The following is a 17,184-nucleotide window of genomic DNA, read 5'->3' on the forward strand; positions in this document are numbered from 1 at the left end:
AGGGGAATCTTGAGCAGGTTGAACAGCGTGAGCGCCGTGAACATCTTGGTTGCATTCAACGTCTCGCCCATGACGAGTGTGTAGGTGGAAAACGACGCGATCGTGACGACGACTGGCGCGCCGTACAAGAGGGCAGTGACGCAGCTCGACAGCGAGAAAATGCGCCAGAGGGTCTCGAGCTCAACGTTGCGCTCGGCTGCGATCTTGTCCTGAAATTTGTCTTCCCACGCGTTCAGCTTGATGATTTGCATGGCACCAAACACTTCGTTCACCGACTTCATGCGGGCGTCCTGACACTGGCGTAGACGGACAAAGCAGCGGCGCTGCGCAACCACAACATAGTTGTTGACGACGAGGACGAACACGATGACGCCAGCGCCAACAAACGTCGCCCACCCGACCACGTCGTACAGCATGACGAGCGTAACCGCGACTTGGATCGGGATGAGCCACAACTGCGTGGCAAATATTGAAAAGTTCAGGATCCATTGGATGTCGGCCGAAAACATGTTGGCGATCTCCCCCGTGGTCTTTTCCCGACGGCACTTGGCATCCAACGCAAGCGATTTGCGGAAGAGCAGGTGCTGCAGCGCTGACGTCAGTTTGACCGTCACAAGCTGGTTCTGGAACGTCGAGTGCGCCGACAGAAATGCCTGCGCAACGTTCGCGCCAAACAATGTGGCAATGTACACCAGGACGGCGTGCTGGTCGAACCCCACCGACGAGTCTTCTAGCGCGGTCAGAATCTTCTTGAGGACGACGGGGCCGTACAAGGTACATCCCACCGACAGGATTTGAAGCCCACCGATCACGGCGAATCGCCAACCGTACGTGTAGAAGATGGTGCGGACGAGGGATCGGGTGCGGCGAAAGGTTGGCTCGAACGACGCACTAACGATGTGGCATTGGTTCTCCCGCTGCAGCGGCCAAAGATCCGCCGGGTTGAGCTGTCGTTGGTTGCCCAGTTTCAAGAGCGGGGTCGCCCAGTGGAGGAAAAGCTTGGACAGGAGGCCAGCTTCGTCGTGCGGGTGCACGGTTGCCAACCGACTGTGGTCGTCCGCTGCCGGCAACGTCTGATACGACGACGTCGCCGCGACGGTGGTGCTGCGCTTGCTGGCCATCGAAGAGGAAACCATCCACCGCAGCGGGAAGGTCTCGGCGTGAGAATCAATCTGTTAATGATATTCCGAGGTAGACCGCAATTATCCGTACGCTCAGACCAGATAGGTTGGACGATTGCCGAGTTTACCGTCATGTCCCAACCGAGATGTTGACGCCAGGCTGGCCAGCCCATCAGGAAGGCGAAGGCCACGCCGAGGGACCGCGCTTTAGCCTTGGAGGGATGGCTGTGGCGATATTCGCCGGGTATGTGAAAGACAGACCTGACTTGTGCTGTTGGGTAGGGCCATGTTTGGAGGGATGTGTTCGAAGCGACCAGCAAACACATGCTGGCAAGTTCATACGCAACAACGCCATGGCGGGCTGTGCAGGGGAAAGCAGTGGGTGCACGTCTGGGCCGTGGTGGACCCACGGCAGGGATGTCGGAACGCGAGGACAGCACGGAGGTTGCCGACGTCAGCAAAATATTCCTCAGCGGGTGTGGCGTAGGCAGTCAAGGACTAAAGGAGAATGCCCTGCTCGGCCCTCATCCCTCTCGCGAGTACTTGATCCGCTGAAAGGAGGGCACATCCTCGCTGAACCGTCCGAGCCTGGTCACCTCCCGCGCGCGCTCTCGAACAGATTCTCCCACAACGTATCATTGGATATCCCATACTATTTTCAACACAGTGGTAGAAAATAGTGTGAAAATGGAAGTATGCGAAAAAATCGTGGAATACTGTAGATAAATTAGTCATTACTAGGATAACACATGGATCTTATTGGTATTACAGGTTGTCTACAATATTGACAGTAAATTCATATTTATAGCTACAACTGTCAGTGCAATTTTGATGACCCTCAGTATTGTTGGAAAACTGAAATATTTCCGATATATCAAAATATCATGACGACAATCCGCAATTTGTGTCCCTTCGTCGGCCAGATCCACGAACGTTAGAACAACATCCATGCGAGCTCGATGGAGGGGCTCTAGTGGCGTGGCGTCATCGCCACAACAAGACATCATGTCGGAAGAGGTGATTCAACTCTTTGGGGGCGCTCACCTGGCGACGCCGTCCAAAATCGACGCCATGAACCCCGCAGGTACCTGCGACGGCCCGTCCTGCCCTGACGACACGTAGATGTCAACGTCATTCGAGCACTCGTGAGCAACACGGATCTCGTGGAACGGTTCGCCCACGAAATTGCATTGTATGACAAGCTCGACCATCGCAAACCCGAGGACACACTCCGGCGGTTCAGTTTGAATGGGGACAACAAGCTCGACTTCAACGAGTTCCACCCAGCTCTCAAGCGTCTCTTTGGCCACGCGATCTCGCACATGCAATCGAAGGACCTTTTTCGAGTGTTTTGCCCCACGTCGGGGAAAAAGCTTGGTTCGTCACACGACTCTGTCCTCACGATTGGAACGACATTGTTTCGACGTCGTCGTGCGTTGTAGATATTGATCAGTTTTGCCAGATCATGGGCCACTGGTGCCAAGTCGCCAAACGCATGAAGGATCAAGAGTACATTTCGTCAACGTCTAGGCCACCGTCGAACCAACCCACGGGAGGCGACACTCCCTTGTCGACCCTCGACAACAACTCGAACATTCGACGAGGGCTCGATCTGGCTGCCAAACGCTACGACAAGCTGAACGCGATTTGTCTCAAAGTACTGCCGATTCTCGCGAAACGGCGTCGTGATATGATGCGTTGGCTAGATGGATGTGGGGTGCACTGGGTGTCTTTCCAAGGAAGAGTTTGAGCTCGCGATGACGCACGTCGGAGTCAACCTCAACACACAAGAGTACGAACGGCTGTACGTGCAGTTGCCGGCGACCGTGCGCCACGCCCCGTCCGATGGAATCTTCTACACCGGGTTCCTCGCCATGCTGGGGGTCAAGATGACCCATTTGTTTCAGAATCAAAAGGTGCAGTCGACCAACGACATCACTGCGTCGAAGTCGTCCTGACGTGTGAACAAACTCGGCGTACGTGTCGTAGTTGTGGGAATTGATGCTGCAGCACGGCGACGTCCTTCGCAAGTATTTGACGCATTGCCAGAAGCAAGGAAAAGACGCAATGTCGCCCGACCACTTTCGTGACCTCTTGGGCCACTGCGGCATCACATTGTCCAACGGCGACTTTACCGGTTTGCGCATGCGCATGCAGGAATTCCAGTACGTGGAAGCTGCCACAACAGCGCTGCGACTCAATTTAGCTGCTGGCTAGAGACGTCGATGGCAACATCAACTTGACCGACTTCCTTGCTGCTCTCAATGACAAGGCATCCTTTCTCGCCAACAGCACGGGCCTCGTCGGGTGCACTGGCCCTGCGTCGCCCCACCGGCGGGGCAAGAAAATCGTCGACACGCATGAAATGTGCGTGTCAGCGGCCGGGAAATCCACCGAGCAGCGGTACAACCTTCACTCACTTCGTGTACTTGCAGTGCATCAAGCATCGGTGGTGTTTTAGCAATTCCGAAGCGCAGATGTGTCGAGGCAAGACGACTGACGTGGCGAAAAAACCAACGTTCTCCAACTTGTACATGCAAAACGTGGCGAATTCGCCTGGCGCGACTCCCGCTGCATCGGGCGTCCCGTCCTTGGAAGAGCGCATTCTGTCGAAAATGCACACGTTCCAGGCGATGGGGTACACGCACTGCGCGACATTCAAGAGCATTTTCCCTGGCGATCGATTCGGCAAGATAACTCGTGGTCATTTCCGACAGTCCTTGGCCCAGCTCCACATGGTATCAAGGTATTCACAACCAAAGTCTCTACTGCACGACAGCCAACTGAATGGCACAGGCATGCCGAAGTGGAAGCGTTGTTCTGGAAGCTTGATCCGGCCGGACGAGGGTATATCGGAGCACACGAGCTGCATAGTCACTTGCAAAAACGGCAAGACTGCTCGAGCGATTCCGCCGTTGCAGGGACGTCAACGGTATCCCTGCAGGAAAAAGCCACAGAGGGAACCGAGGTTGGGCAATCAACGACCCAGCGCCATCCTCCGCTCCGACTAGACGAGAAGAAGGTGTTCGACGCGTTATACGAAAAGGTGTGGATTTCACATCTCGAGGCAGCATGGTTGACATGGGTGGTAGATTCCTGACGTCGTTCGCGCCTGTCAAGCCGTCGACAGCGGCAAGACGGGCGCGATTTCCCGAGGGGACTTTGTTTGGGCACTGCAGCAGGGCGGTGTCATCCTTTCGCAAGCTGATGCGTCCCATGTTGTCGCTGCGCTCTCGTCGCGAAAGGATGGCGTTGTCATGTACGACCAAATAACCGACACAATCGCCACACTGCTGCAGCTTCCCGGGACCAAGGACTCGACGAAGAGTTCGCGTCAGCATTTGTCGAATACGTCCGTGCTTCTCGATCAAGATTCCTCCGTTGTCGAGTCCACCAGACCTCCAGGTACCAATCCCATAGGTTGGACACCTGCCGCTCTTGCCAAGTGTGTTTGTGCCGTTGAATTCGTGGTTTCCATGGGAGCTGATACCCACTCGACCGGTCTAGAGGCCGTGAAGAAGGTCCAGGACTATCCCGCGAGACGCTCCAGCCTCCAACTTGGATACGGCTATGACGATCCGTCAGCTCAAGAGATGAGCGAGCGAAACCTGACGTCCAACTTGCACTCGAATGCGTCGTTGTACCACCATGTCCCCGAGCCAGAAAAACTCGAGCGTGCGCTCCGGCAGCGACACGCGCGACGAGTCTTGCTGATCCAGAACATCCTGGAGCGGCGCAGCGACTTGAAAATGTGCTTTGACATGATGCCGTACCGCCAGACGCCGCGCGGACTCGTCCTTCTCACGGTCGACGAGATTGCAGACATTCTGAGCTGTGCTCGAATGAACATCCATTTCAAGACGCCGGACGAGGCCAAGACGCTGTTGCGCGAGATCGTCCCGCCCAATTTGGACAAGTTGAGTACGTTAGCTCGATCTTGCTTGTTGCGATGACGGCGTCCATGGTGTAGGTTTCGTGGAGCTTATTCGAGTGCTGACGATGGCTCAGCGCATGGAGCCTGCCCCAGATGAAGACTGGCCGCCGCTTGTAGCAAGGTACGGCAAACATCGTTAGCTTGCGTGCCGAGACACGAGCTGACTGCAATTTTGTTGCAGTCCCTGTCGTGGCCAGGATGCGTTGAGTCCTGCGTGCTGCGAAGTGTCGATCCGCGCCAAACTGCTCCAGTTCAGCACGCTCAAGGACGTGAGCGTCATGCAGTGGAACACGACAGGAGCCATCATTGTCCGACATGCGTTCAAGGGTCTGTCGCGGGATACCGTCGCGACGTCGTCATCCGGCAGCACATTCGATGCATTGTGTCGGAACGTCGACTTGAAGCACATATGCACTCGCCTGGCCCTCGATTTGACGCAAACGGAGCTGCATTTCCTCGTTACCAAGATCGACGTGGGAAAACAGGGTTTCTTTAGCTCGACCGCGCTCTTTCAAGCATTTACTCAGCTGTTGTACGCATTGTAAGGCACAACTCTTGATTGAGTGTCGGAAGGTGGACGGCTGTGCCGCGTCCGTGAAGCGAGGCCGTGTGTCCTTGGGGTTACTTGGTGTTGCTCCTGCCAGCTTATTGCGACATGGAAGTGCCGGACGACAGGGAGACGCGGATGGTGCGCATTGCAGTTCCCTCGACAGAGCACACAGCATCCACACCTTTTCTGAGCCTCGCCATTGCGCAGCCAGGTCCACCGCTGCTTGTTTATCGACTTCATATGCACTATTCACGAATTCAACATGCAAGTCCTGCAACTCCATGGATAAAATTCCTCCGCAACGGCATAGTCGAGTCATCGATTGTCTACTGCAAGGATCGCAGTCGCACCAGCGACAACGCGACAGCAGCACTTTGTGCCGTCGTCGGCACACATGGTCTCCATCCTACTCAACAGCATTCCCTTGCCCTAAAGTCGTACTGGGCAAACGCACCGCCCATGTACATTACGTGGCGTCCTGGGTGGACAATGGCGGCGCCAGCCATGCCTGATTTTCTGCAATCGGCCCAGAACGGTTTCACGCCCGCAACAGTTACATCAAATTGAAACGATATCATATTGCTGGAAACCGCGAGGAGATGCAGTCGACCAAGCGCGCGCCGGCCACACTCGTTTACAAAGCCAAGAGCGAGAGGCCGCTTGTGACGCCGAAAGAGTCGTCGACGATGAATCGGTCCACAAGTGGCATCGCGGGAGTCCTCGATTCGTTGAAAGGCAAGATCGACATCCTCGACCACGAAATCAAAGCGGATCAAAAGGGCAAAAAGGACTACGAAGACGAACTGTTCAAGCTGAATACGCGCAAGCAAGATTTGACCGCACACTTGAACGAGTGCCAGCGATGGATTGATCTGTTTGCGTCCAAGATCCAGCCCCTCGAGAACAGCTACAAGGCAACGACCGTCGAAATGAGCGACGAGTACGACGAGGCCAAGGTCAAGCACGCGAAAGGGTTGCAAGTCCTCATTGACAACTTCAATTACCACCCTGTCTTCAAGCGGTATAACGACGACTTTACCGCCGTGCCATTTCGACCCAAGTGATAACAAAACTAGTGTTTGTGCCTTCTTCGCTCACCACCGCCGCGTTTGGTTCGAGAGTTTGGAGTCGGCCATCGCAGCGACCGCGATTCACGGCGGTGTGCACACACCTTATGCCACGTTGAAACAACAAATCACTTTCATGCACGATTGTCCTGAAAACATGGACTGGTGTTGAGAAGTAGACATTGTCCTGGCCGTCCGTTCACTTTTGCATTCCGTACGTCGATTCGAGGCATTCGTGGGGGAGTAGATTTATTCTAGTCCTTGAACGGCCTTCGTTTTCAAGACGGCTAACGAGGCAAATGGACGACGGCAGGCCGGGGCGGGTCCCAAGGTCATTGTGGAATACATCGGTCAATAGAAGGGTTAACCACAGTATGGACGAGTTCAGCCTTTATCGGCCCTCCTACCGTTTACTCATACTCGTGTTCCCGGGGCACTTTAATGTCCGAGTCACTCTTCGCCATTCGGGCTTCACAAACACCTTGAGACTGGCCACACACATGCTGCTCCACGCTTTCCAGTTCATTGAGTTTCTCGCCGGCATCGCCGTCATCGTCAGTAGTCTCAACGTCGTCGTCGTTGTCGTTGCCACCACTTTTTTCGATCTTTTCGTTAGGACTGTTGCCAGCGTCGCCTTCGACTTCCTCGTCGACAGATTCAATGGCCACCCTCTTGAGTGGAAGCGGCGAGTGAAATTGCATCGGAGCGGCGGAGTTTGGTCCAGGCACAGGGATGCTATTACGCTGACCCGCCTGGAGTTGCTGAAGCGCATACTCCACCAAATTCGGCGCGGACCGATTTCCCCGGTAGGAACGATACATTCGGCCTTTGGAAAACACAACTAAACTCGGGAACCCAAAGAGCCCGAACCGCTTGCTCCATGCACCAAGGATATCCGGCTTCAATTTGAACGACCCCACATGAAGTCTCCCGAGCAGGTCCACAGACACTTGGTCCCACTCGAGCAGGACTTCGCCGCATGGACCGCAGTTGGCCGTGTGAAAGAGAATAAACCAGTCGCCTCCTGTTTCGACCTGCGTCACGGCGTCAAATGTTTCAGGAACGAGCTCCACGACATGGCTTTGCGACGGATCGAATAATTTGACGGGGGGAGGGACGGCGCTGCCGTCGACGTCACTGGACAAGTACCCGCCTTGTGCAAACGCCATGAGATCTTGCACCGTGCGGCTTCCGCGAAATTTGTACATTTTTCCTTGGGCAAATACCATAACTGTTGGATACGTTTTGATGCGAAAGCGCGACCTGAGCGACACGTGCTCGTTTGCATCCACCATTCCAACATGAATCTTCTCGGCGTCGAGAAGCGGTGCGAGTTCTTCGAACATGGGTGTGAGCGTCTTGCAGTGCTTGCACCATGGAGCGTAAAAATCGACTAGCCAAACTCCTGCGTTGCTGCTCGTCGCTTCTGTGAGATCGTCAAATGTGTCGGTCGTGAGAGTGACGACCATGGCGTTCGAGTTGGACTTGTGGAATTCGCGAGAATCTCCGTCCAAGGCGCCTGTTGCTTTCTCAAAGGAGTCAGTGTTCAGCTCAATAACTTCCTGCGCAGCGGAGGTGGCACAGCCGAGGATGCTGATCATGACTGCCACTCGGACGAAAAGTCTCACGCATCGCTCCATCATTCGATGCGGCAGTCGACGGATGGATCACCACCGTGCAAAACGAAAAGTGTCATTCGCGCGCCAGAGAGCGAACGATTATACAATTGAAATTTCGTCTTTTATTTCTTTTCACCTGTTTAAACTTCTCTTTTGTAATGCTTTTTATTTTAAATCTCGACGTCCCATGACTATTCGGCCCCACTCTCCTGTGCGAATGGAACTCGGCGCACCTTTCCCCTTGCCATATTGGTTAACGAAAACAAGGTCGTGGCATTAACTGGGGCTTCATGCACACACAGCGAAACAACTCGAGTGGACAAAGCGGTAGCACATAGCCCATACTACGAGTCTGGTTACGAATGTCCTTCGATGCACCACTATCTTATCTCATTGTCTGGTTTACGTTGTTTGGGTGTCACCTCTACGTACAATACTTTCTTATCAATCAATTCAGTGTTCACGGAATTACTTTACAGTTAAGCAGTACAATACTCCGGAGTACTATTTTCCACACGCCAATCGCACTCTCTAGTTTCAACTCAAGCCAGGTCCATGACAGGACAGACATTGGATGGCGACAGCGTCGCGACAGTTCTGTGGGTCCTCCAAGTCTGTAAGTCGCTCCCAGGTCACGAAAGATTCTCACTACATTTGACTGTTAACCTTGCAGGCTTTCTCAGCGTCCTAACGGTGGCAGTCATTGTGTATACGTTCCACTACATCTTCGAAGTAAAACAGCGCGAGCTGTTCGGGCGAAAAGATCCGCCGCGAGATCACCGCGACTACATGGAAAGTCGATGCCTTACTAGCACGAGGCACTCGCATATATAGTCAGGTTACAATGCGCTTCGTGGTCCGAGAGGTCGCTGTTGAAAGTACAGTTCAATGGCGTCCACGAGAGAGTCGATTTCGTGTGTCGAGTTGAATGCGTGAATGATGATACGCAGTCGCTCTTCGTTCACTGGGACAGTCGGCGCTCGAATCGCGACAACATTGAATCCTGCGGCGGTCATAAACGCTGCGGCATAGAGGACAGCTTCATTTCCACTGACGACTATACCCTGGATGGCGGTGACACTGGGGAGAAGCGCCGTCTTGGGGATGTGCGTTGCGGCCTCGACTTGAGCTCGAAAATGAGCAATCAGTGATTGAAGGGTGGAACGGCTTCCGTCGGCAGCGGCGCAGACCTCATGTGCTCGCTGAATGAGTTTCATATCGTGCTGTGGCAGGGACGTGCTGTAAATGAACGGTCGGGCGTAGTTGACTAAGTATGCCTTCAAAACAATCGACCCGCACACAACGGCACCGTGGATACCCATGCCTTTGCCAAATGTGTACACGATGCAAAACACTCTGCGTTCGAGGCCCAAGGCCCGCACCAAGCCCGATCCTGCAGGGCCCATCACAGCAGTGCTATGGGCTTCGTCCACAACCAAAGATGCGCCGTAAGATTCGCATAGCTCAACCTACGCTCCGTACCGCTCAGCTGGGTGGTCATTGAATCACAGAATCGCCTCACCAGCTCCAGAATCGGTGCAACGTCGCCGTCCATCGAGTAAACGCTCTCGACCACCACCACTACTTGCCTGGACGGCGATGCATGGGACTTTAAAAGCGACATCAAGTGCATTATGTCGTTGTGTTGGAAGGAATGTGTTGTTGCGCGACTCAGCCGCAGTCCCTCTCGGCACGAATTGTGGACGAATTGATCGAAAAACACGATGTCGCCTTCTTGAGGCACACATGACATCACGCTCAGGTTGGCCAGGTACCCCGAGTTAAAGACGAGCGCCGATTCTGCGCCGTAGAATGATGCCAGGTCGTCTTCGACCTCGACATGGACGCGAGACGTGCCTGTGACTAAACGAGACCCAGTGGAGCCGTGCGCGAGTGTTTCTTCCTGCGATAAGGCAAGGGCGGGATCGCGACTGAGACCAAGGTAGTCATTTGAGCAAAAGTCAACATTTGATGGAGGCAAGACTTGCAGTGACCGGGCAGTGCCATCTCGTTGTCGCCTCGCCACCGCGACTGCAAGCTTCTTCTCCAGCGACATATTGCACTTCTTCGGTGGTGGCAAGCATGAGTGACCAATCACAAGTTGTCATTCGAAATGCTGTCCAATCAGCGGGATCAAAATCTATTTTGTCCAATCCCAATTGAGATTCTTCAGCCAGTCAAATCGTATCTCTCGTTACTACCATGTCGAGGTGTACCAACTGCATGAAGTGTGCCTTAAACTTATTGCTGCCTATTGTCGAGACTGCGCGCATATACCGCAGGCAAAGCGAAAGCCGGAATTCAGTTGAGGAATCCATTTTGATTGCGACGAGAAGATAACATACCCTGGCGAGGATCCAGGTGCAGACATAATTCAGCGCTCCAATCACGAATCCATATTAACACGTGCGACCGAGACTCCGGATTGAAAAATGTTCAACCAATCAGAAGGCGTAATCCTATAATGAAAATAGTTTTAGCCAATCATGCCTTCCAACACCTGGAATCGTGTTTCTCGAGGTTTATTAATTTCGAGAGGAAATGCCGCCGTTGGAACGACATTTTCCCATGCTCCGCCTTGTTCCGCCTGATGCATGGACGGCGGCGACAACGTTTGCCTCCTTCTTATTTCACATGATGCTGCCGATTGTAGCAAGCGCAGAAAACTCTACGTGGACATGTGCGCCCTGTTGTGAAAACAATCCACTTTCGCCCGCGTTGGCATGCTGCAGCCAACCGAGTGACAACAGTGTCTCGTACGGCGGATGCATCGGCCTTCCATGCTGTACCCCAGGTACACTCGATCGTCGAATGTGCTCTGTAGAACTCCAACGACTTGCCATCGTAGGACGGCTGGACTCGGACAAGTTCATGTCATTGTACCTTTGGAAGCCTTGCCTCCCATACGTGGGGTGCCAGGGAAAGGACCTGTGCAGCGAAAACCAGAGCATCGCAATGACCGTGCAGCGCCTAGACACACGGTCGTCATGGACTTGTACAGAGGCATGTTGTAGTACCGTGACGAGGCACAACACGTGGCGAAGGACCGCCCCCTCTGGATCGACAGCTCCTGCGTACCTTCCAAACCAGATCAACTCGCATGTTGCCATTACATTCGACATGCAAGAAATCAAGCGGGTCTTGTTTGTCAACGACGAGCCGATCACGACGTCTGTCCAGCAGGTGCTTGTTCCGCTGCCGACGGACTGGTTGTGGAACGGCAAGTACTCGTCGTGCGGCGTTTCTTCCTATGCAGTCTCAGAGACCGCCGTCAACATGGACCTTAGTCGCATGTCTCCAACGCGATGCAACGCTACGGTCATGTCCAACGAGCTGTACCTTCTCGTCGACGCCAACACGCCGTCGGCCCTGAACACGTCGCACTTTTCGATCCACCTGGTGAACCTCACGAGTCCGCGCGGCGTGCTCTCTCCACTCGCGCCGCCCAAGCCTTTGCACTTTATCACAAAGCTACCAAACTTCGAGTTTCGCGTATTCTCGACGGTGCTCCTGGTCGAGGCGTCCCAGACTGGCATTCTCTCCCAAGGTGTGTTTGCCCCCCAGAACGTCCTGTCTCAAGCGGTCGACAACGCAACCCTTCGCTTCACGACGTCGGTGCCATTGGCCGCAGGCACGTTCTTGCGCGTCAATTTTAGCCTGAGCGGGTTCAACTTTATCGATTCCCAGTGGTTCCTCCTCAACGGCACGACGACCGTCTCCATCCCTACCGTCTCGTATGACGACAAGGGCAAGGTGTGGGTCCTCACCTTGCCCAATGCCATCACGGCGTTGTCGGCCGTCGAACTCAAAGTTACCCGCGCACGCAATCCTGAGGCCGCGTTCAAGGACACGTTTGCTGCGATCAACGTGGACGCGTTCGTCTTGCCGAGCGACCAGCCGCCGACTTCGGTCCTGGTGGTTGCCCAAGGCGCGGTGACGGCGACGCTCGTCCGAGATTTCACCGTATCGCCGCCATCGAGTCCGTACAACTGGATCTCGCTCGTCCTGCTCCTGCTTAGCCTCCTCTTTTGCCTCCTCATGTTGTACAAGCATGGGCTGTTTCTGCATCCGTCGCACCCGATCGCGCTCTTCAGCGACCTCACCGCGATCGCGTCCGTGCTCGGGCTCTTCCTCGGCGTCGTCAACAACGCGCTGTGGATCGCTGGCGTAAACGTGTTTGTGTTTTTTTACATCAAGTGCGGCGTGTCGAGCGTGGCGTTCACGATGCTCCTGTCCGTATGCGCACACTGGGGCGCCGTACTCAGTCGGCGCATTCGGAAGCTCCCGATTTTCGTCATCGTGTCGGCGTTTGTGGCGCTGAATGCGCTCTTTTACACGTTTCAACTCGTCGTCGGGGCCCTCCACCACGACGTCGTGAAACTAGTGTACACTGCCGAGCAATCCGTCAACATGCTCGACCCAATCTACCCCTGCAAGAACGGCCCGACCTTCCAGTTTGTCTTTTCCGACATTCAACCTTTCTACACCAAGTGCTACATCGCGCACCTTGACCTGTCGGATGTCCACTTCTTCACGTGGTTCTCCAACACAACGTACTCGATCTTTGCCTTGCTCACATGTGCCATACTGGCCCTCGGGTACATGGTCATGCGTCGTGGCTCCAAGATCCTGCACCTCATTTCGTACTCGCCGCAGCAGATTTACCTCATGAAAGCGCTGCGCCTGTACACGGCTCTCATTGCGCTCGTCACGTTGACGTATCTCGTCGCGTTCTCGATGCAGTTTGTCCAAGTCGAATTGCCGTACTATTGGTGGTACCTCACAACGGTGTGGCTCCCCCAGTGTATTCCGCCCTGCTCGTTCATCTTTTTGCAGTGGAACTCGGCGACCAAGTCGCTGAGAAAGGAAACGTCGTCACAAAATAACTCCAGTGGTGAAATCACCGCCAAGAAGACGTCGATTTCGACGCCCCGGATCACGACGATGGACCCGAATTTCGTTCAAACAAAGGCATCAGGCAATCCGCAGCATCTGCCGTCGACAGAATCGTCTCGACCAGGCGCGCCCACCTACGATGGTGTTGCCCGCATGTCGATTGCAGAGCAGCAGCCTGCCGTTTCTCGAATTGGGCTCAGCCTTCGTCTGACCATACCGGAAGCAATCCCCCATGGCTGCTACGTCGCCATGGAGCTCCAGTGCCCAGACCATTCCAAGTGGACTCGCGTTGGCACCACTGACACTGCCGACACCGTGCCATCCTCCGACGCGACTTCGTACGTCGTGCCGTTTCTCGCTGTCTTGTCTGTGTCCATGGCGTCTCCCGCCACCAGTTCAGTTCGATTTTTGGTGTTTGCAGCACCCGGTGCATTGTCATCGCGATCGAGTGATTCGAAAGCACCATCTTCCAACGATGGCTCCATGCTCAATGATCAGAACGGGATCGTGGATGGCCTGGAATACCTGGACGGAGACTGTAGCGACTCGGACTGCGACGCAGACGGCGATGACGATCCATTGATGCAACTTCTGCTACCCACAGATCGATGCGTCGCTTCATTTCACGCCCCCGACTTTTTCGACTCGGCCATGGACGTGGACGCGATGGTGCTGGCTGCAGATCATTCGCGCTTCCAACTCAACGGGCTGTGTCGGCTCGAGGTGAAGTTTGTTCATGACATCGGACGTCGTAGCCTCTGTCCAATTCCAAGTGACGCTGTCGTGACATCGCAGTATCATTTGCACGACCAGCAAGTTCTCGTGGTGGAGGAGCTGTCGGAGAGCCCGTATGCCAACTCCATCCCTGGCCAGTACTTGGACATTATCATTGCCCGACGGACGAAAGCATACTACCAAGCGGAGTACGAACTGGACCAGTTTCTCGCGATGGAACACGCTCGCATGCACCAAGATGCCGCCGGCATGGGCACGCTGTACGAGAACCTGCTCGAACAGATCCAAGGCGAGGCCGATCGCCGGCAATGCCGCGAATGGTGCGTCCTTCCCGCCGCCAATTGCAAATAGTTCTCATCTTCGCGTAGGCTACAAGCACGTGTCGATGAGCGCAAAGCGTATTTGTGCCACCTGCGCCAGTGCCGCATGGCCACGTGGGCGCGAGAACGGACTACTTTGTCCGGTCCCTGTCGATTCAAGCCGAGCACGGCGAAAAGAGTGGCCGACCTCGCGTGCATCCCTGTGAATCTACATCTCCACGAAATGCACGTCGTCAGGACGACATCGACGTCCTCAACGCGTCCCCGTTCTTCATCTGCCGACGGGACGACCACGTACAGCACGACCACCGTCGGAGCGTTTGCAGCGCACTTGTATGAGTTCAAACAAGGCGGAGTGTTTTCGCTGAGCCAGGAAGCAAACAAGTGCACGGCCCTTCCCGACGCTGACGCCGAAACGTCGTTGTTTCCGACGACATGGCAGTACCTATCTCAAGTCGAGCGTCGCCGGTGCGACCTTGAATGGACCATCCACACTCGCCTCGACGTGTGTGTGCCGCAAGCGTTGGCTACTCTCGCAACGTCCTTCACTGCCACGATCCAACGCCTTGTCGACCACCCGCTCGAGTTTGAAAGGCTCCTCACGGTCGGGTTTATCTTCCACGTCGAATCGCTTCTCAGCACGTACGGCGCCGAGCTCGGGATGCTGGAAGACATGATGGAAGCGATGCAAACGCTTGGACGATGCCGCATCCTCCTCGTGCCAGACTCAGCAGTCGCAGCTGTCGGTAGGCCAAGTTGTAGTAGCAGCACCAACCGCAGTCGCGACGGCGACCTCGACAAGCGCGTTGTGACGAGTGTCGACTTGTACACGAATGTGGACGATGCTATTGTCGGCATGCGGACGCATGACCACGCCAAGTCGGACGAGGAGGTACGTACTGCCTGCAGCTCCAATGGATGGCCACGATGGAAAGATGGAATGCAGTGGATTCCCACGCTTGACAAATCAAATAGGACTTTATCCTTCGGGTGGTTGTGCGCAGCCGTGGCAAGGTGCTCTTCCCGAAACGGTGCTTGGTTCCAATCCATCCCCTGCTTTTCAACATCGGGATCGATGAAAAACAGTCTCTCGCCAACATGTCCCTGGCTGTGTACCCGAAGAAGCTCCAGGACCACATCAACGACACGGCCCTCCAGCGGCTCAAATCGATCGTAGCGACGTACTGCGAGCTCGTCCCGCACGACGCCGTCGTCCCCCGGTTGCTGCAAAATCTCGTGGACGCCGTGCATGCGAGCACTGCCGGGAGAAAGAAGCACCCGGCCGTGCTCCAGCTGAGCTCTCGACTCGTACGGCACTTGGACGGGGGCCGAGTCACTGTGTGCAAGAGCGGAAAAGATCGCACAGCCATGTCGGCTACGTTGGAGCAAGGTCCGAGGGATCAACTGAATTGCCACTGTCAAAACGGAAGGGTCGTAACTGTGAATGCATAGGGATGACGCTCAGTTTGCACCACGACTTGCCGCTGGACAAGGTGCCAGACGTGGTCGCGATCATGCGCACGCGCGGCGTCCGACTTGAAAACTGCCACAAGAACACTGGGCGGCGCAAGTTTGCCTTTAGTGCGCTGCAGTGCACGATGCTGCCAGAGCAGTATCGGTGCCCCCCCGAGACGGGCGGACGCCATTTGTCGTAAGGGATGCCGCCCGATCGATGGAATCATGTTGTGAGAAAGCGAGGTTGATCATGGGAAGGCTGCCAGGTCGCGCACTGCATGGGCTGTGATGCTCCATATTTAACGTTCAAGTATATTTATTCCAACGTCTCCGAGTCGTTCAGAGGATGGCGTCGTCGTCGTTGGAGAAGCAGTTCAGTTGATGGGGGTCGCAGACGCCGACGTTTCCAGCGCCTAGGGGAGAGCCCGTGGTGAGGACGGACTAGCCAGGCAGGCTGTGCTCCAGATAGGTTTCGTACATGTTTAATGGGCAGGAGCCAAGTCCAGTCGGCGCTCGTCGTGGGCAAGAGACCCATGGTCCCGCACTTGTACAATGCAACAGCGATCGCGACCAAATTGGCCACGACAAATGTGATCTTGGCCTGAACCAAGTTCAGCTTGCCGTCCTCGAGGGATGCAAACGCTACGAAATCGATGTGCATGACGACTTTCGAGGGCAGGACGGACGGAATGGCGAAGCGACACACCTCCGTTCACATTGAAGAGCGCCTTGAGCGGGTTGAAGATCGCCATGGCCGTAATCATGATGCTGAATATGTTGATAGAGGACCCACTCATGTACATCATGAGCCCGGTCTGGAACAGCCCCTTGAACGGCGCTTGGGCGATTTCCGTCGCGCGCTACGTGATCGCACACACGTCAGCACATGGCTTCGTGGGGAATGCCACGGTGCGTCACCTTTTGTTTCAAGTCGAGGGTGTCGTTCGCAGACGTGGTCGTGACCGCGTTGTGATCCTACGACACACGAGTGAAATCTCGCCATTGGACACGCCCTCTCGACGACATACCAGCGCGACGTGCTTGTTGTACCCGAGCGGGTCAGCTGCCGACGTGTTGACGTTCAAATCATATGCCCATTTGCGAACCATGGCAGGCGGCGGCGGAACTGTGTGGCAGTCGGTGGACGATGTCAGGTCCTCTTGTGCATATTTTGATCATTATCCGGAGACAGGATGTCATATCCGAATGCCCAACTCAGCCCCGAAACCCCGTCCATCCTCAGCTTGGCATCCCGCGCGAGGCGGCGGAACGAAATGGACCAGGAAGGCTTTCGCATCATTCATCCTTTTGGGGGTTGAGACTGTTTAATAAAGACACATGACTGTGCTAAATCGTAAGATGATATATGGGGTCGGGTGCTGGAAGATTCAAAGGAGAGGTTTGCGCGTTGAATGCAAGTCCCAGTAAACGGCGACCGCATCTCTGACGGTCCTAAGGAACCGATATTCCTTGTCGGGCTTACAGGT

The 17,184-nt window shown here is 55.0% G+C and overlaps 7 protein-coding genes across 9 annotated transcripts; 3 read left to right on the plus strand and 4 right to left on the minus strand.

Moving 5' to 3' along the window:
- Positions 1–55: 55 nt before the first annotated feature.
- On the minus strand, positions 56–1,165 carry H310_07499 (hypothetical protein; the record flags this gene model as incomplete). The annotated part of the gene is made up of 2 exons (XM_008872873.1): positions 127–1,165; positions 56–62 (listed from the first exon to the last, which is right to left on the minus strand). Exons 1-2 carry the CDS (start codon positions 1,134–1,136, stop codon positions 56–58), a joined length of 1,017 nt encoding a protein of 338 aa, XP_008871095.1. The 5' UTR covers positions 1,137–1,165.
- Positions 1,166–2,027: 862 nt separating this feature from the next.
- Positions 2,028–5,659, plus strand: H310_07500. 2 transcript variants are annotated; one of them, XM_008872874.1, is made up of 12 exons: positions 2,028–2,205; positions 2,244–2,498; positions 2,564–2,778; positions 2,828–3,037; positions 3,111–3,286; positions 3,339–3,524; positions 3,583–3,867; positions 3,918–4,167; positions 4,214–4,526; positions 4,629–5,042; positions 5,092–5,176; positions 5,237–5,659. In XM_008872874.1, the coding sequence occupies exons 1-12, from the start codon at positions 2,070–2,072 to the stop codon at positions 5,598–5,600; spliced, it is 2,889 nt and encodes a 962-aa protein (XP_008871096.1). In that variant the 5' UTR covers positions 2,028–2,069; the 3' UTR covers positions 5,601–5,659. The 2 variants fall into 2 exon arrangements, with proteins under 2 accessions (XP_008871096.1, XP_008871097.1); XM_008872875.1 differs by having other exon boundaries at positions 2,584–2,778.
- A 528-nt stretch (positions 5,660–6,187) lies between these two features.
- H310_07501 (hypothetical protein) lies at positions 6,188–6,702 on the plus strand. The gene has a single exon (XM_008872876.1). It carries the CDS (start codon positions 6,205–6,207, stop codon positions 6,667–6,669), a length of 465 nt encoding a protein of 154 aa, XP_008871098.1. The 5' UTR covers positions 6,188–6,204; the 3' UTR covers positions 6,670–6,702.
- Positions 6,703–6,841: 139 nt separating this feature from the next.
- On the minus strand, positions 6,842–8,348 carry H310_07502 (protein disulfide-isomerase domain). Its single transcript, XM_008872877.1, has one exon. The coding sequence runs from the start codon at positions 8,313–8,315 to the stop codon at positions 7,083–7,085; it is 1,233 nt and encodes a 410-aa protein (XP_008871099.1). The 5' UTR covers positions 8,316–8,348; the 3' UTR covers positions 6,842–7,082.
- Positions 8,349–9,044: 696 nt separating this feature from the next.
- On the minus strand, positions 9,045–10,352 carry H310_07503 (8-amino-7-oxononanoate synthase). The gene is made up of 2 exons (XM_008872878.1): positions 9,814–10,352; positions 9,045–9,760 (listed from the first exon to the last, which is right to left on the minus strand). The coding sequence occupies exons 1-2, from the start codon at positions 10,345–10,347 to the stop codon at positions 9,131–9,133; spliced, it is 1,164 nt and encodes a 387-aa protein (XP_008871100.1). The 5' UTR covers positions 10,348–10,352; the 3' UTR covers positions 9,045–9,130.
- A 512-nt stretch (positions 10,353–10,864) lies between these two features.
- H310_07504 lies at positions 10,865–16,030 on the plus strand. Of its 2 annotated transcripts, XM_008872879.1 has the most exons (5): positions 10,865–11,085; positions 11,140–14,242; positions 14,291–15,134; positions 15,218–15,632; positions 15,695–16,030. In XM_008872879.1, exons 1-5 carry the CDS (start codon positions 10,926–10,928, stop codon positions 15,895–15,897), a joined length of 4,725 nt encoding a protein of 1,574 aa, XP_008871101.1. In that variant the 5' UTR covers positions 10,865–10,925; the 3' UTR covers positions 15,898–16,030. The 2 variants fall into 2 exon arrangements, with proteins under 2 accessions (XP_008871101.1, XP_008871102.1); XM_008872880.1 differs by having other exon boundaries at positions 14,291–15,632.
- H310_07505 (hypothetical protein) lies at positions 15,956–16,851 on the minus strand. The gene is made up of 5 exons (XM_008872881.1): positions 16,726–16,851; positions 16,616–16,672; positions 16,404–16,557; positions 16,176–16,339; positions 15,956–16,110 (listed from the first exon to the last, which is right to left on the minus strand). Exons 1-5 carry the CDS (start codon positions 16,804–16,806, stop codon positions 16,072–16,074), a joined length of 495 nt encoding a protein of 164 aa, XP_008871103.1. The 5' UTR covers positions 16,807–16,851; the 3' UTR covers positions 15,956–16,071.
- Positions 16,852–17,184: the final 333 nt, after the last annotated feature.

This window comes from Aphanomyces invadans, assembly GCF_000520115.1.
Source record: "Aphanomyces invadans strain NJM9701 unplaced genomic scaffold supercont1.14, whole genome shotgun sequence".
Lineage (NCBI taxonomy): Eukaryota > Oomycota > Saprolegniomycetes > Saprolegniales > Verrucalvaceae > Aphanomyces > Aphanomyces invadans.

What these genes read in the sequence shown, in the direction of transcription:
- H310_07500 (XM_008872874.1), top strand. Translation starts at nt 2,070, where the DNA reads ATGCGAGCTCGATGGAGGGGCTCTAGTGGCGTGGCGTCATCGCCACAA. An exon ending in GGGAAATCCACCGAGCAGCG is followed by an intron (nt 3,525 to 3,582) that starts GTACAACCTTCA and finishes GTGGTGTTTTAG; the next exon opens with CAATTCCGAAGCGCAGATGT. An exon ending in TGGCCGCCGCTTGTAGCAAG is followed by an intron (nt 5,177 to 5,236) that starts GTACGGCAAACA and finishes ATTTTGTTGCAG; the next exon opens with TCCCTGTCGTGGCCAGGATG.
- H310_07501 (XM_008872876.1), top strand. Translation starts at nt 6,205, where the DNA reads ATGCAGTCGACCAAGCGCGCGCCGGCCACACTCGTTTACAAAGCCAAG.
- H310_07502 (XM_008872877.1), bottom strand. Translation starts at nt 8,315, where the DNA reads ATGATGGAGCGATGCGTGAGACTTTTCGTCCGAGTGGCAGTCATGATC.
- H310_07503 (XM_008872878.1), bottom strand. Translation starts at nt 10,347, where the DNA reads ATGTCGCTGGAGAAGAAGCTTGCAGTCGCGGTGGCGAGGCGACAACGA. An exon ending in TTGCACCGATTCTGGAGCTG is followed by an intron (nt 9,761 to 9,813) that starts GTGAGGCGATTC and finishes TACGGAGCGTAG; the next exon opens with GTTGAGCTATGCGAATCTTA.
- H310_07504 (XM_008872879.1), top strand. Translation starts at nt 10,926, where the DNA reads ATGATGCTGCCGATTGTAGCAAGCGCAGAAAACTCTACGTGGACATGT. An exon ending in CGCCGGCAATGCCGCGAATG is followed by an intron (nt 14,243 to 14,290) that starts GTGCGTCCTTCC and finishes ATCTTCGCGTAG; the next exon opens with GCTACAAGCACGTGTCGATG. An exon ending in GTCGGCTACGTTGGAGCAAG is followed by an intron (nt 15,633 to 15,694) that starts GTCCGAGGGATC and finishes GTGAATGCATAG; the next exon opens with GGATGACGCTCAGTTTGCAC.
- H310_07505 (XM_008872881.1), bottom strand. Translation starts at nt 16,806, where the DNA reads ATGGTTCGCAAATGGGCATATGATTTGAACGTCAACACGTCGGCAGCT. An exon ending in ACAACAAGCACGTCGCGCTG is followed by an intron (nt 16,673 to 16,725) that starts GTATGTCGTCGA and finishes CGTGTGTCGTAG; the next exon opens with GATCACAACGCGGTCACGAC. An exon ending in CCCTCGACTTGAAACAAAAG is followed by an intron (nt 16,558 to 16,615) that starts GTGACGCACCGT and finishes GCGATCACGTAG; the next exon opens with CGCGCGACGGAAATCGCCCA.